At 40.8% G+C, this 18,494-nt stretch overlaps 1 protein-coding gene across 1 annotated transcript in view; it reads right to left on the minus strand.

The window, feature by feature from the left end:
• The window catches only part of LOC126846500 (nuclear receptor subfamily 2 group F member 1-B), a 41,227-nt gene extending 23,358 nt beyond the window's left edge, over positions 1-17,869 (minus strand). Inside the window, exons 1-2 of the mRNA XM_050585933.1 lie at positions 17,069-17,869; positions 9,125-9,274 (exon numbers count right to left, since the gene is read on the minus strand). Of these exons, the coding sequence (XP_050441890.1) occupies positions 9,125-9,274; positions 17,069-17,414 (496 nt within the window). The 5' untranslated portion in view covers positions 17,415-17,869. The remainder of the gene's footprint in view (positions 1-9,124; positions 9,275-17,068) is intronic.
• Positions 17,870-18,494: the final 625 nt, after the last annotated feature.

Below are 18,494 nucleotides of genomic sequence, written 5' to 3' on the forward strand. Positions count from 1 at the left end.
ATCGAACGAGTTCGAGCCCTTGACCGACCGCTGGCCGTCCCGTGTGAAGATCCGCGTACAGGACATTATTGCCGATCGAAACCCGTTTAGATCCAGTTATCGATCCCACGGCTATAACAGATGAATCATGTGCCCATAGACCATTGTGGGGTGTTTAGTTTTTCGAGTTTTCTTCGAAACTTGTTCTCGCCATACACTTTTATTTGGCGCGGAAACTAACCAGTAAAATTGAAATCCGTTATTAAAAAAAAAAAAAAAAATCCAAATTAATGATCACAACATCAGCTGTCGACTATGTACCCCCCCCCCCCACCACCCTCGGGGCCCACTCGCATTAATAATAATATTATAAAGTACAAGCAGGACTGTGCGACCAATCCAGCCGAGTGTTTATTGAAAAAATAAATAGCCCTCCGAGTTTTTGTTTGCACAGTATTTCGACTGTCCTTCCATATTATTATCTCTGGCGTGGAACTTTTTTTTATTGTATTTTACTTTTCAAACAACAGTGTTCCCCGCGAAGATCAAATCCCTGAGGTATTAGGCAAGCAAAATGTCAAATAAAACATATCAAACATAAAATTAATAAAAACGATATTTTCATAAAGTCCTGTCGATAATTCCAATGGTTTTTATTTTTTATTTTAAAGAGTCTCGCGCATTTAGAATATTAATATAGGTATAAAGAAATAATAATTCAACTGAACCGGCAAGACCGGAATAATTTTTAGTATAATATGATAATTTACACGTTATAAAATACAGTTACTTCGCTTGGCGCATGGTGATTATGCATACATGCTCTCATAGTACACCTACACAAGTTGTGTCGTTGTATAACACCATCGATGTTGAAATTTTATGTTCCCTATTAAAACAACACAATATTTTTTCGTGTGGCGTGATCGCGGTTTACTTACAATAATTACAACAACTTTTTAAGTAATATTTAGTAGCCCCCGTCGTTTTGTAGTATAATTTTTTTATAGTTTCTCGATCACAATCTAAGTACAGTAAGTACCCTTGACCATAGGAATTTCTTCAAATTTATAATCAATCAATTTTCGGTGTGCCACCCCATTCAAGAATTTCAAGAATATAGTTAAATCCAGAACGGCAACGTGATCTCGTGTTGGCCGGCCTATAACAAGAATGCTATTGCGGTAATGTTGCAAAACGGCGCTGCATCAGCCGTGATGGGACAACGTATTGTAAATCTTAGGAGAGCTGTTGAACTTTCGCGCCAAGACAATGGAGGGTCCGAAAAAGGTCCGTTCCGTCCATTACACGCGAGTTATGTTTTTAACGAGTCCGTCGGTAGATATTATAATAATATGGCGCTCCCGGACAATGGTCGGCTCGCGCGATTTTAATGCCCATACCGCCCCGAGTGCTGCTGCCTATATATGATCCATAAGACCGTACAATGCCGCCTCCTCCTTCGCTGCGACCGATTTATGACACTAATGAAAGCCTCCTGTACACACACACATACACCGTTATTGCTATGTGTACCGTCGTCGTACTTGGCAGAGAGTGGTGTAGACGATCGTATAGTCTTTTTAATGGGCCAATAAAAAATCGCCCATGAATACTGAGAAGACGCCGCGCGGCGAACGCGCGCTATTGTGAATGTCTTTTACCATACTTAAGGAGGCGAAGGGATGGCGTTTTGAAATCATATGATTATATTCAGAGAGTTGCGCTAGAGGTAGATTTTGAAGTACCGAGATTGCATAGTCCACCTAAATTCATCTTATTCTTATACTACTCGTGTGATAGGTGGTTTTGTGAATGAAACTCAAGCTAATACAATCAAACATTGCCCCAATTGTTTAGTCTGATACTAGACTTTGGTTTTAAAATAGAATGCGCTGAGTGCTGGGAAAAATATAATAGAATCTTCGGTTGAGTGAAGAGTATATTATATTGGTGCATGTGCGGTGTGACGAGTTAGGACAACATGAAGATTAATGAATGTGCATGAAGAGCATAGGTGTGAGTCTATTGGAAGAGAAAACGGGTTAAGGTCATATATGGGCTGATGGGCATGTAATTATGAGGAGAGAAAACAATAAAACAGTCGGTGTGTGTGGTGGTATAGGGATGAATATAGAAAAAAAGATAGCAGCACTTGATGTACTGTCGTAGCCAGAAATATATTTCAGAAGACGAAAAATGTTAACTAGAGCGTTTTATGATTTAGGAAAACATGAAAATCGCAAACACCTTTTCGAGTAACGTGTAAGTAGATCATAGAAGAAAACAAGTGTCCTTAGCGTCTCCGTTGGTCTTCGGAGGAAGAACCAGTCGGATAATATGATTTAGCTGATAGGCTATTGACACAACGGTATGAGGCTGCAATATTATTGCTGTGGAAAAACTATTTTGAGTGGTGGCTGCGAGTGGTCGACGTCAAATAGTCGGGACTCGGGCGCACTTATAGCGGCTGAGAGAGAAGATAGAATTTCGATTATAATGCAACGGACCGACGCATTCGTTTGGAGATTAAAAATATTTATATATTTTCCCGACGTGTCCGTCGAAATTGACCGCCGTCATTGTTGTTGGTAATGGCGCACTTGACGGTGTCGGCGTAGGGCGTACAACCTATGATGTAGGAGTGAAAAAAAAAAAAGCCCAAAGCGAAATAATTGCACTGGCAGACAAGATTTGTTCCACATAGTTGTCGTCCGCACATGTTATACGTATGTAGGTGTCAGCGTTGATGGGTTATTTTTTTATTTCTCGACGAACGAACGTGGCAGCGGCGGTGGGGGAGAGGGTTACACCATTAACGTGTCGTTTCAAAAGTGGACGTGTATAATACACCGTGTACGAATCGATTCCATAACGTCTCACCGCAGACCGCACGGGTGGGCCTAAGGAATACACTGTATGTACGACGGAGATACCTCGTTAAACGACACATAATACAACACACACAAAACACTTTAAACTCAAACTCTTTACGTATAAGAGGCAGTCCGACGACGACCAATTTTCCCCCGAGGAGACGATTTCCCGTCGTCGTCACACGTCGCTTTTCGCATGGAGAATCCATTTTTACGGCGTATGTCTCCGGCTCCGGATCTAAGTACAACGACTGTATACTATTATTGTTATATTGATATAACCGGACAGGTGCACCACCGTCACTCGGCCGTCGTCAAGTCGGGTACACGATAATAGCTGCTATTATTTGCTAAGAACGGGCGCGTTCGGCGTGTGACCAATTGGCGGTGACCAATCGCCAGAGTTTGCACCGATAACGACTCCACCCCCGATCCCGCCGTCACCTGCGTTAAGTGTTGTTTATAAAAAATACAGGTACACGTTTGAATGGGTTTCGCTCGAGACTCCACCCGTTACACGAAAGAGATCATACATAATACGAACAAGTCATGTGTCATAGAATTCGAGTGTGAAGTAAGCACAGAAAGCCTAGCGCCTGGCGCACTCAGTAAAGGTGTAATGCAGCTTTACTAACGCTGAGGAAGTTTTGCCTTAGAACAATAATTATAGTTAGGTCAGAGTTATACTGAATTCGGTGTTTGAGTTTTGAGAAACTTAACGTTAACTGTGCCAAATTGTGCACTCGACTTTACGTTGACTTCTAACCGTGACCGGCTAACGGCGCAGGCATTTGCACAGGTGGAATATGCTAACGCAGGAAGGAAGCCAACCGTAAATACAATTTTAGTTCAACTATTTTTAGACTATGTTATTAAAAATCTAATAAAATATTATTGTTTTTCATTGGATGTACACTCAGTGCTGTTAACATAATTATTGGACAATTAGAAATTTGCAAATAAATATGAATTTAAGTTTGAAAACGTTCTGCTAAAAATTAAGGCAATTGCTATTATAAATGGCCAACAATTTCAAATTTGAGTGTTGCAACTGAGTGTGTGTTCTGATTACCCTACACGCTGCTATCCTTCTGTACTGCCTAGCATGGTAGCAGAGAATATACACTATCAAACACAGAAGACAAATACTGTACCAGAAGGGCTGTTCATCGCCGGCGATTGCAAAGCGAATTTTTACTTGTATCTATACACTGTGCGCCTATATGTATAGTACTGTATATAAGAGTAATAATTGTGGAAGCGGTGGCCTTCACCTTCGCCGGGAACAGGTTTACCTCGGCCTGCGTGATATATTATAATAGCACGATACCCATGTAGACGTGCCGACCTACTGCGTACACTTTCGATTGTGCGCCGTACAACGTTGTATTGTTGTTGTTATTATTATTATGATAATGATGATAATAGTACAACCACTAAAGCAGCCGACCCTTGCTACAGCAGTAGGACACAATTTCGGAAACGCACCGATTTGCGGTCCGAAAATTCATACAACGTGTAAACTTTAATAACTCTGATCGTGCCGAAGAGAAACCAAAAGGGAAACGTCATGACGGCTTGTTTGGCACGGGGACGCCTCTAAAAATTATGGAACCGCCAGAGGCCAGGACAATAATGTTTACTGAATTTGTATCAATTTGATAATTCTTCTAGCATGATCCAATTTACAAAATCGTTTTGTTTCAGTATTATATCGATGCCATAAAGAGCATGGTTATGAAAGTGTGACATTTTGCGCCTTTTAAGTTCAATTACCGACGGTTAGGTTAGATTGTCCAGTGAGTGGCGTGCGCTGCCAGGTCCTCGGACCGCTCCTGTACGACAATTGCACCCATTCACAACTGTAATTATTATCCTAACAGGGAGACACATGTTAACCGGAGTGACGCGGATAAAAATTATTTAGAATGACTAATCTATTGGCGACCGTGCGATGATGACATTTACCGGGCGGCGGTTAGGTATGCACTTACATTTTTAGAACACCACTCACCGGCAATAAAAATAATAGGTAGCTACAAATGTGATATGTTTCTGCTTTGGTTGACGGCTGAGGTCGGATTTCAGGGTCTCGGTGTTTGTGGCGCTTCCGTTCCCTTTAGTATGACACCTAACAAATTGTGAGCTCGCGAGTAAAACATATTTCATCGTTGCACAGTCGCACAGATCTATAACAATAACCGGTTCGAAATGACTGACATTAGACGTGTGGATGTGATTTCGCCGAACGGTTGGAAACCCGATTGGGAACAATTTATTCAGGCATTTGGAATGAAAACAAATTCGGGCAACGGAATCCAATAGGCATAATGTAACGGGGTTTGAAAATCGCTCACTCGCTATGACAATATAAAAATGCATTACATAACATTATCACTGCATGCGGTCCGCCCGCTATATTAAATCGGTGGCGATTGTGTTAAGCACGTTAAGCACGTGCAACACAACAGCGTATAATACTTAGACATACACACTGCAACAATGTATACATAGCGACGGTAGTGGGACAAGATATAAACGATAATTCTCATCCGACAAATGCGCGAACCGGTGACGCAATATCGTTCTCCGTCACGACTATACGGTAGTTGAGCGAAAAAAAAAATAAAAGATATTTAATATATTTATATTACTACCTAGTGTGTGTACCGAATGTAAATATTAAGCGAATCCATTAGAGGGTCGTATGCATATTATTTTCCTTAAAGAACATTTGTAAACGTGTTTCTCGTCTAACCACCTCTTATCGAAACCGAGCCCGGCCTCCATCATGTTTTTCAAATGTCTATTCAGCATAAAGTCTGCGCACCACACTTCCATAACGACCTTCAAAACCTTAGCTATTAAATGACCATTAACTTGGACAGTACTTACGCCCAAAAGCAAATCAGAAACGCCAATTACACTTATTGGGCTTCCTACCAAATGTTTCAACAACAAATTAACTTCTTCTAACTACTCCAATCGGTCTAGCCGATAGTTCGAGTCTTGCAAAAGCACCAATGTTAGAATCAAACTTATTAGTTCATTTCCGTTTAAATTTGAACCCACTAAACGGCTAAACACAAAAAACGAGATCTTGATTTCTTTACTTCAATTGACGGACTTAAAAATTCATATTAATTTTGCAACTGGGAGAGCGCACATTTGTAAGTTTCATTCTTATCGTTTGTTCTCAACTGCCTGATTACGGAAGATTAGTGACGCGTCGCATTTGTACATATAGACATTAAAAATATCCGTAAGGACGGGATGGTGCAATTATTTGACAAATCACATTCAATACAATTATTATCTTTACTGGTGTCAATGACCAGCGACAAGCAACCGTTCCACGACCACCGTCCATTGATTTATCACACATACATTTCAAGATATAATATCACGCCGAGCTGACGAGCAAATCTCGGTGGCGCTTCCCATTTGTCTATTAACACAACATCGACGCACACGGTTCTCCACTCGACAGACGCCGGCTGTGGCTGTGTAGAATTCCCGCCGTCGGTGTGTGCCGTGTATGTAGATACACTACGTACACCGTACAGGTACTTAGGTTGTATCAAGTACTAAGTCATAGTATTCTGTCGCAAGCCTGGCAACCGTCCCTCGGGGGGCAAGGGGGGGGGACGCGACCACCGCCGGCGCCTCGTGAGATGCGAAATCGAGTAAGAGCCCAGTTGTACAGTCGATTAACCGCGATGCCCACGGGCGATTGCGTGTAAACTGCACGACGCCGACGACGACTGTCTGTTGCAGCTGTTCTTCGAGTGCGCCAAGTCGTTTCATTAGTAGGTATAATATCGTACTTGCCGGTCGACGATACCGCGCGGTATACGGTATACGGTCGGCCGCGTGACTCGAGCAATTAACCGCGAAACCAGCGCGTTCCGAGGTATCTTTTTACCGCTTTGCTCTCCCGCCCGGTACGCCCATGGCGCAAGCGTCTGAGCGCAAAAATACATTATTATTACCTACTAAAATAATAACACAGCGTAATTGGTTTCTCGTCGGCAGAGAGTGAGAGAGAGATAGAGAGAGAAAGAAGATCGTGCTTGGAAAGCGTCGGCGGCGAAAGGGGAATAGACGCATCAACGCGCGGAGCAAAAATTATTATTAATATATTAAATAACTAAAAAAAAAAATACACGCACACACACACACACTGAAATGTTCTCTCGAAAGTTACCGTACATAATGTATATAAAGTAATATAATAATGTTTTCTCCTGGCTGTGTACTTGTGCCGGGATAAACGTCAGTCGAATGTATGTGCCCGGGCACTTCCCGCACTTATTAATAGCGTTGTATCATTAATACCTTCTACGTGTATATGTATGCCCGAACAAACGCGTTATTCGGATTGTTTGCCGATTGTAATTATTATTGTTTGAAATGCTACGAGTCGTATGGACAAAAAAAAAAAAAAACAAACAAATTTCGGTAGCCCGGTCGTTAAAACGCATTAATACCGGGAGAGATCATACAAGCCGCTAATGCAAATGACGCGTGAACACGGTCTGGATCACGAACCACAGGCTAGGTTTCTAATTGGGACCCGTGAAGCTTCCAAAATAATATTCACCCATATGTACGCCGGCCGTCGTAGAGCAGGCACGTCCAATTTATACTTGGACCCACACACGAGTTCGTGAGCAGTTAAGTCGGTACTGTACCTAATACTTACGGAGAAACTTCTTTTTAATTCGTATAAACGGCGAGTTCACACTCATGATCAGTCCATCAAACATAAACAGATCATGTATGCCATAAACACATTGCACGTCTTAAGTGGAACTTGTTCTAGACACTTTGTGGCCCACGGACAGGATAGTATTATGATACGGCTATTGTTCTATATTAGTCACACGCTAATATTATAACCTAGCCCGAGACTATCTGTGCACATTTTTTGTTTGGACGCTACATGCTCCTATGTCTTATTATGTTCCTATTAACATAGGAGTCCACTTTAGCCATACTGGAGATGTCCCGAGACCTCTATAATTTGCGATTTTCTGTGTAAAATTTGAATTTTCTTCGATGCTTTGGACCGAAATTGGATAAACGATAAGAATAAAAACAAGTGTTCAATTATTGATATATACTAAGACTATACGATTATGGGCTATCGATGCGGTCCCGCCATATGACTTCAATTATTAGGAACGAGATTAAAAAACGAAAAAAATACTATAAATCCGTTGATTATCGACGGCCGACTCACGCCGCGTTTAGTCCCAAACTACATATATATATATATATATATATATATATATATAGCGGATATGTTCTTATAATATGCCTTCTCGTTAGCGCGATGCTCTAGCTATAATACCTATACGCTTTTTTTCAAGTCAACGATTTTACGGATGTTGCCCAGCCCCAGCGGACCGTGGCCGGTATTATAATATGTAGAAAAAAACACACCAAAAATTACATTAGGACCACGGTATTTATCAGCTGTACCTAAACCTTGCGTTAAGCCCGTGAAATCGTGCAAGTCGACGCGGATATCGCGGGGGAGGGCGATCGGAATATAACGTTACGTTATAGACTTTTTTTTTAACTATATACTTATGTGCGTGCGGTGAGCGTGTGTGTATAAAAACGACTTTTGATGTGTGATGATGACTTGTTGAAAACCCAAAGAATGTCCGCCGTCGACCCGTGTGATACGTTGACCCGTCGTCGCTTCCTCAGGACGCACAGCCGCGACCTTGGGACGCCCCCACTACCCCCGGAAACGATAAAAAGAATTTGTATTTTTTTTTTATTTAGAATTTCTACATGATACACGCCGGTGATTAAAAAACGGATATCTTTCACGCATCTAAGGATGAGCGCGGATAACCGGGCCAAAATAAGAGTCGCCTTCGCTCGATTGTTATTCGCCGTCAATAACAGTATTAGTTAGTAGGTACCTCTATATTAATACAACAGTGACGTCTCACAGGCCGCGGGTAGACGATACAGGTACTGCGTATGAAGACCTACAGAGCGATTTGACACGGTGCTGTATGTGTGTGTCTTATCGACGGCTAGATCTTTTTCTCTAGGTGTACATAATAATATTATAATCGCTATTCTCTTCCCGTGTATCGTTATAACGTAATAATTATACTTTATTATCATCGTACCTATATAGTATATACATATAGGTAGTATGCACATACGTCGTGGGCGCGTTGGTAATTTACCAATTACTATGTAACAATACAAGAGGTATTTTTTTTTTTTTATAATCTTACCTTCTCGGCGCATACCCATTTTCAGGCATTTTTTCAGCCGACAGTACTGACATTGGTTCCGGTGGTGTTGGTCGATAGGGCAGTTCCGGCTTCCCCGGCACGAGTAAGTCAGGTTTCGGCGGACGCTCCTCTTGAAAAAGCTTTTACACCCTGTGAACGGAGAAACAAAAAAAACAAAATTATTTAAATTACATCGCAAAAAACAAGACTTTTAGAACTTCTACCCCTCCCCTGACCTAGTTAAGTCAACGGTATTAAGGGTATTGCACGAATGCGGCCGAGTGAACGCTCACCCTTTCTCGTCGACCAGTTATACATTTAATTTAACATTATTATCATGCAAATAGGTGTCACAACACCGCGTGCATTACACAGTTCAACAAGTGAAGTGTATCGTGTTACTGTTATTTTTTCCCCTTAATATATTATATTATTGTAATATAAACCTGTCGGCTACCGAGCGATGAAATGAATTACACACCTTCTGGGTATGTAGGTATAACACATGTACCTATTTTACATAACGTACTAATTAATCTACACACGCGCGTTATGACATAATAATATAATGTGCATGTAAAATAATAATCAATAATACTTAATTGTTTTATTTTTTATTTTTTAATACGGTTATTGTTATTGGGATCTGCGGTATTAGTGTTGTTAACAAAAATCAAAAGTTTGTATAATTAATACTGTAACATGAGGTAAAATAAAATCTCTTGAGTATTAACCAATTAGTCAAAGTCATTTGTTTATTGGTCGGGTGGCAGGAGTAGTTTCTCACATTACTCCCCTCGCAAGTTATCGTTTTTTGCTTGGGCACGATTGGCCACGAAAAAATAATTATTTCCATAAGAAGTATTTCACTGATATAATAATGCTATTGCCTGTGACAGTCATGAGTACAGTCACATATTTTGCCCTAAAGACACGCGGGGCACGAGTTCGTGGCCCTTGGTCTGATAGGGGCCTCGAATAGTACAATTTGCATCTTTACGTTTTATTGTTTAAAGGGCCCTAAAACTATGTGTGCCTACATAGCCTGACACCGGACACGGCCCTAAGACCACTATGACTCAGAGGCTTATACATTAATAACGAATGACATTTGTAGGTATTTCATTTACTTTTCGTTCGGGGCTTTGGGCCCACACAATGACGTTAGTCATAGGCCCTTTGTTTTATTCTAGGCCTTTGGCGCAGTGCCTAACGTTCAATCTGGGCCTGAACACATGAAACGTGTAAATAATTTACGACTGATACTTTGGCCATCGTTTTTCAAGTAAACAATCTAATCGGTTTGCTGATTCATGATGTCGGTCAAGACAAATGTTTTTACATTCGTTTGTTTTGTGCCGGAACTCTCAGCGGTTTGAATAATTGCAAATGGTGTTGCGGATATCCTGGCGGGTGGCGTCACACTAATTAGTGTACAATATTTAACAGGGCCGTCTTAGGCTGTGCAGGGCCCTTGAGTACACAGAGTTTAGGGGCCCTTTAAGAAAACCCCCAAAAAAAACTTTAACATGTAAATTGTATCATTCGGGCCGTGGGCACTGCAAACCGATGGTAAATGGGAAAACAATTCGGATGAAAATATCATCTCTAGCGAATAATCATACCAATAACGACGACGACAACAGCAACAATAATGGCAGTTGAGAGAAGAAAACGTGTCCATTGTGTGTGTGTGTATGCCGCGAGAGGCAACGATATTATTCTTTTACTACTAGGTATATGGTTATTTTCTTTTTCGCTTTTTTTATTATTATTATTATTATTATTATTACTATTTTGATACATACGCCGCCCAGTCGTACAGTACCCGTGTGTGTGTGTGTGTGTGTTGTGCCGGTGACTAATATAGGAAGAATAAGAAGGCGAAGAGAAGAAGACACGACGGCGGTGTAAGTATACAATGGGGAATCCGATGCACACGCCGCGAGACCGGTTCCCACGGCATCGTCGGACGTCCAACAGGTTTGGGGGTTTGCGCTACACACACACACACACACACACGTACGCCGATTTACGCAAACCATGTGTACTATACTACTCTACTATGTATATATATATATATATATATGCTGTGGCCGCCGCCCAAGTGGCAAGTACAATAATATAATGATAATAATAATAATAATAACGGCGACGGCGAAGGACTTGAGCGGGCGCGCGCGCGTTTCTCTCACAAAACGCTTCGAAGGCGACCGCCCTCACTCTCTCTTTCTCTGTCTTTGGGCCGCCGACAACAATAAGCCTCTCTCGGTGCACACCACACATAATATGCATCTCGCATTCCTCTGCGGACAGTACTTTTTATTTTTTATTTTTCTTTATCGAAGTCGTCCCGCGAGTTGAGAGAAAAAAAATAATAATAATAATAAAGGAGAGGGAGAGAGAGAGAGAAATTACGGGTTTCGAAACGTACTTGGGTATAGAGAGACTACGGAGAGACAACGAAAGGGTGTCTGAGCGTCGTGACTTCGCTTATTTTACTTACTCGCCAAGTATAATATTATATACCTACATACTATTATATGCGTACGATATTGTAATATAGCAAAGCGCCCGTACTCTTCTATAAATATGTACACCGGGTACACTTATGTATCATATACATACACAACAACTAATGACGTTGTCTGATCTCGTCTAACACTTATATACAATGTAATATTTTATTATGTACAAAAAATATGTTTATTATATTACACGCTATATCTATAATAATTACGATTTGTGCGCGCCCGCGTGTCACACCTAAATACTATGTATAATAATAATTATCATAAAGACTATAGTCTTAGGGATTAGCGTTATTATTATTATCATCATCCGTTCTATTAACTCTTCGGGCAAAACGCTGTACCGGCTCGGTTCGCATTGTAATGCGCACAATGCGTTTCCCCACAAACCAATCACGGGTCGGTATTATATAATATCATAATAGACGTTATTTAGTAATTAATTGATCATACGGCGTTAACAAAACCGAACGCCTTAGGCCGTTATTCGTTAATTTAATTCTTAAGCTACACTACAGTCTACACAGGTACATAGGTACCTGTTCCGGGGTTTGGCGATTCACTCCCAACCTTATTGTCGGGGTCTGACATGAGAAAAGTTTAAAATGCTCAAACTAAATTCTACAAAATCTGTGTTGGACGTTAATTCACCCCTCATAATGTTTAACGCAAATTACAATACATGAGACGTGGCCCATAACAAATGAAATTTGAGTTTTAACGAGATTTAACACATTGTTCTCATGGAAATTCTGGTCTCTTCTCCGGGTGTACCTACGTTTTTAACACCACAACAACGTTGTCGTCCAAAATAATATTACCTAACCTAATCTAATCCAACGGTAATTCTCACTCATAGGTGTATAACACGCTTGTAAACTGGTCTGGCGCCTACAATGTATGTTATTTGTTTTAATTAACGCGAGCTGCTAATGAACGCACGGTTGAGTGAGAGTACAAAAGAGTTTGGCCGTGTAAAGGTCACGTGGACGGCTCCAAGATCAGAGGGTCACTTTTAAGTATTATGAGCGGACGAAAGAAATAAAAACAAATGTATTCAACGCCGAATAATAAAACGTCGCAGCCGCGTGTAATGCGCGGTATACCTACCTATAATGTTCTACGCCGGGTATAAGATCTATTTATCATCTCCCACGGCGCTCATACAACAAATGAGCGCGTTCGTCGTTGTTCACAGTCTTCGTTTAAACATAATATTTAGATAATAAACGCTAGACGGAATTCGTTTATAATCCACACGTTTGGCATGCTCTCCGGTCGAGTCGCTTACCCCCCCGAACCCGCTCCTTTGGCCCTTCGGTTTAGGTGTTTTTTTTTTTTTTTCATTATCACGGTCGGGATCCTTCTCGGCCTTCCCCTACCCCCGTATCCCCTGTCTCCTTTTCGGTTAATTCCCCCGGCGTTTAATATTACACCGAACCGACGACACACGGGCGGCAGACCGGGCGGGGCTAATTAAGACCGAACCGGAATAATATCACACAATTAAAATGTATAAACAAAACGTCGGGCCGGGCCACTCGTGCCACCGGGAGGGGGGAGGGGGACAGGGGCAGAGAGGAAACGAAAATAAAGAGGCGGCAAAAAAAAGATATCACGTTAACAAAAAAAAAAAATTAAAAAAATACCGGCAAAGAGAGTAGGGGGAAAAAATGTACAATTCCACGGTAATGAAGGGACGCGTTGGATTCGTCGAGGCTTGTAAATAATGCGGTTTATTATCGTCATTATCATTGTGCTGTGTGCCCAGTCATTAAAAACAACGGCCACGGTGTCGGGAACGCGTGTAAAACCCTAAGGGTATGGGGTTTTTTCTATAGGGCGAAAAAAGGTTTTTCTTTACCCCTCTCGTGTAAAATAAAAAAATAAAAATCGCGGCTTATTAAATCAACAAGGTGCGAAGTCGGACTACTGTAGGTACATTTTACAAGTACAGCGGAAGGTCGTTGTTTATACCATTAAAATTCAAATAACTAGTCTAGACAATAATAATTATACCTATATTATATTATATAGGTACTATCATTCGCGGTTCGGCTATTATAATACAAGGAACTTTCGACGCAATATAGGTATGTTTTGAAACTATAACGGTCCGTGAACACTTTTGTAATGGCAAACCCATCATCATTCATATTTGAACAGTTGGTAAATTCTAGACAATGAAATACATATAGTTTCATATTATTATTGTTTCATCAGAGCGTCGTAGCTTGTTCGACTAAATGTTTTGTATTGAAACTTCCGCGTTGCAAATAGGTACATCGTTCAGTAATTCGAGATAATTATTATGAACGTTATGTCCGGGAGGAGGGGGGCTATAGGGGATAGAATGGCCTTTTTATAATAGTTAGAAGTAATATTATATTGAGAAGTACGGAAAACTTAACTACAAATGGGCGGGATCTATCCCCCAAAAATACGCCACCGGACATGTTATGTAGCATCAAACATTGTGTTAATAAAAACTCGCCTTTAGATGAAATAGGTCAATTCTAAACAATACATTTCTAAGTCTATATTTGTTCTGCGTAGATTGTTTTCCTATGTCTTGGGAGGATTTTCTTTTTTCATACATTTTGACTAGCAAGATTATCATAGGGAATAATCGGATCTAAGGAAATTTCTTTCGACTCTAGGAAAAAAAATGTCAACAAGGAATATTTTTATTGATAAATACGGTTTTTTTTTTTTTTAGATTAGGTACTATTATTAAATCATTTTAATCGCTCAACTCGTTTAACAACGAGCGTGCGTCTTTTTATTTATTTTTTTTTTTTGCTGCCCATTTACAACACATATTTTGCATGTTTTTTTTTTCACTTATATAGTAGGTACCTACACGAATTGGTTTTTTAATCGACTCGAAACGCACTTGTTGCGGTCGTATGCGGAAAAGGTTAACGGGGCGCGAATCGACGTTGTTTATTATTTACACTGTTAAATATTATTATTATCGTTGTTGTGTATCGGAAATTGACACGTTGTCGAGAGAGAGAGAGAGAGAGAGGGGTTAAACGTATACAGCAACAGGTATTGTATGTACATACAATGATAATAATAATATGCGTGCACCACCCCACGGTATATTTTTAACGCTTAAAGCGCACCTTTCTTTTGGTTTTTTTGATTTTTTATAATGCGATTTAAACGATCACCACGTCGTCGTACTGTGTTTGTTTTTTTTTTTTTTTAATTTTGACGACCTATCCGATAAGGCAAATGGCAATATTGTTCGACTAACGTTCGCTGCCGCCAAAAAAAAAAAACCGGTTCGGCCTCGCACAGATTTGTGTACCGGATTACAGCTTACTTATATATATATACCTATATACACCACTGCCTATATTATAAACACGACGAGTGCGCGAACCGAGACCGCTGTACAGTCATAATAGCCGCTAATAGTAATTATAATAATAATGTTAAGGTGGAATTAACACATGTATTATATAATATATAATAATTGATTATGGCTTGAGCGCTGACAAATCGGGCACTATATATATTTTATATGTGATATACATTTTTTCTTTCGCTAGATTTATACTAGCAAAATAAAAAGGAAGAGCAAGAAAAATGACTATGCTGCGTATGCAATAATATAGCTACTATAAAGGTCCACAATGTAAATTTGCAATGAATTCCACTGCGTGGCAACATATGATAGTAGTATAGCGAAAAATGTATTATTCATTATTTCATATAATTATTATCGAACGCTGCGCTGTTGTAAGGTATTAAAATATTTACTAACGAGAGAAATACAGTTGTATTATTATGACGTTATAGCAAACGGCCAAGTGCGAATTACACTATTTTAATTAATTCATATAGACATTGGCCGTTGGCACGTAGCGTTCGCCATTCATTAGACCAATTAAACATTTTAAAAAGTAGTTTCATTCGCGAACGGTCGCGATGGTGTTGAATGAATTTGAATTTAATTGATTACAATCAATATATATATATATTCACAATCGGTTCATGTTTTAAGCTCTAACATTTTTTTTCTGTTAAATTAATATTACTTAATGATATTTTTTTTCACCTTTTTGTACAGATATTATCCGTTTTTTTTAAAATTAAATCACCATCTTTGGTGTTGATTTTCTAAATGGCAAACTACGTGTATTTCCACGCTCGAGACTAAATTATTTGATTAAAAAATAATATACCTATTTAGTCGGGTAACCAGTTTTTCCTATAATTAATTAATTCTCGTTGCCCGTTAAGGCGTAAAGGTTGTAATGCAAGTGAGCAGACCGCTAATGTATACGAAATATACTTTTATGGTTTAAATCTAAACCGCGTTTGCTCATTTAACAACGTGTAAAAAAATAATTGGTTACCGAAGATATATTTTTTTTCCCATAGAAATTATTATACAAAACTGCTGTTTACTAGTTTTTTTTTTAACACATTTTATCTGTTTGAATTCAATATATAGCCCTCGCAAAGGTTATCAACAGATTTTAAACTTTATGGGCAAGAAATATTTTTTTATAACATTTTTTTAAAAACATTTATTTCAAACTTTGTTGCTTAGAATTTCACCGGTTCGTTTTTGCACTAAGCTATTCACCCCGGAAAAGGATTTTTAATGTGACATCATCATCTGTTGGTGTGTTTATATTACGAGGGTATATATATATATATATTTATGTCTATAACAATATCATATCATTGTCGGAGTAGTGTACACACGCGGGTTATGACCCGGCGACCGGTTGACCCAAAGGAATCCGGTTTCTGGCACGGTCGTTCGCATGTGAGTATGCCATTAGATCCTGGGCACCGTCGGAGGCAGTGAAACCATACTTTTTTCGTTTTCGTTTTTTCATACTTAAAACTGTTTTTTTTTATTCGGCGCGCGCTTTTCATCCTAAGCCTAACGCTATGATTCCCGCGTGGTCATTAATACCTACAGAGCGTGCGGACATATTTTAAAGTGATTTCGGGAAAATTAGATTTTAATCATTTTTTTAAGCGATCAATTTTTTTTTTTTTAGATACGTATTGTATATTCTATTGGTGATTATATTTGGTAGCGGAAAAAATTTAAAGAGTATAAGTAATTTGTTTTTTTTTATTAATTCTGTTCTTAAGATGACAAATCATAAAATAATAAAAATTCGGGCAAAAAAAAAATGTTCATCGGCTGATGTTGGAAAAATTGTCACTTGTACGATTTTTTATTTTCACAATTTATAATGTGTGTTTTATCAATTATAATTTTAAAATTTTTTTTCAAATGACGTTTTTTTAACCGGATTTAGCTGGTTTTTTTGTACCCAATAGAAGAAATTTCAACTTACAATTTTTTTCTTTTTAATTTACCGGAGCCTTTCTTTTATTATATACAAAATTGTTTTATATTTTTTTAACCGACCTTCGCAAGTGAACTGTCCGTAGTGTTTACCGCTGCTCTTGTCGCCACAAACGACGCACTCGATGTTCTGTCCGTTTTTGTCGCACTGTCCGCTGAGCGCGGCCAACGAGCCGCCGGATTGCGAGCTGGCCGTACCCGGCGTGGTACTCTGTTGCGGCTCTTCCATGTGATGTCCACCCCCGCCGACCGGCGGATCGCGCCACGCGGGCGTCACCAGGGCCATGCTACGGGTGAATCCGCCAAGATCGTGGTGATGTCCACCGGACAGCGGATCCGGCGGCACGCCGTGCGGTACCTGCAGTGAGGGCGGCGCGGCCGAGCCGCCCAACGGCCCGCCACCGGTCATGCCGGGCCCGCCGCCGGACACTGTGCATAATCCGCCTACCGCCGCGCGACACACCGCGAGGCCGTTATGCGGAATAATAATGGTGCCTGCCGGTGTGGACCTGAGCTTCCGCTGAAACTGCCGGGCTGGCCCGACGAACGCGACGCTGATGTGTCGGACGAAAACTCGCGGGATGCCCCCGTATAATTTACCGACGGTCGGTCACGCGGCACTACCACGACGTAAAATGTAATTTTATCAAATTTTCTTTACCGCACGGGAAAAACGCAATTTATTATTTTGTAATAATAAAATTAAAAACAACACAAAAAAAAAAAAATGAATATTATTTGTGTTTAGTAAATCGCGAACTTTTCGGCACAACGGCGGCGGTGGCGGCGACCGTTTCGGATTTTGACCTTTCGGAGACCTGGCGGCCGCGATCCCAGATCGGAGTGAACTGACCCGCGGGCCACCGGGTTAGGTTAGTAGACCCGACCGGGGACCGGTGCGCGGCGCGCGTACGGCGCGCTCCCCGCCACCGTCGCGGCGTTGCTACGGCGACGCGGCCGCTCGGCGCGCTGCCATTGGTTCCCGACCCGGCCACCTCTGACCAATTCATACGCGCGGTCGCGGCCCCCGGTGACACCGAACATACTCGCTGCCGCCGCCACCGCCTAGCCCGGCGGGGGCGCCTCGGATTCACTCCCCCGCGCACACAGCGTACACGTGGAACGTGCCATCCACACCCCCTGGACGCCGCCCATCCCCCCCTTTTTGGCGGCCGTTGCGGCGCGCGGCAACAATAATTAACTTCGCTCGCAACGCTTTCTTTGGGGTTTTCCACTCCGATTCTCGCGCTTACAGGTTTTTTTTTTTGGTTATATTTTATCGAACAGTCAATTTTTCTGGCTCAGGTGATTCGCCGAAAGGCCGAGTCTGTTGCGTTTATTAGCGCGCAATGCCGCCTAATATAATGTAAGCAATAGACTTTAGTGCACAGCCAGATCCAACCCTTAGATTAATGTATATATACATGTATACATTTAGTAGTTGTATTTGGACGCACTTACTTAAACACTTTACTCGATTTTAACTTGA

The sequence above is a fragment of the Adelges cooleyi genome, unplaced genomic scaffold (assembly GCF_023614345.1).
Source record: "Adelges cooleyi isolate 19-005CV unplaced genomic scaffold, UGA_ACOO_1.1 ACOO_flye_CR_arks_rails_tigmint_CR_PRNA_9, whole genome shotgun sequence".
Taxonomy (NCBI): domain Eukaryota; kingdom Metazoa; phylum Arthropoda; class Insecta; order Hemiptera; family Adelgidae; genus Adelges; species Adelges cooleyi.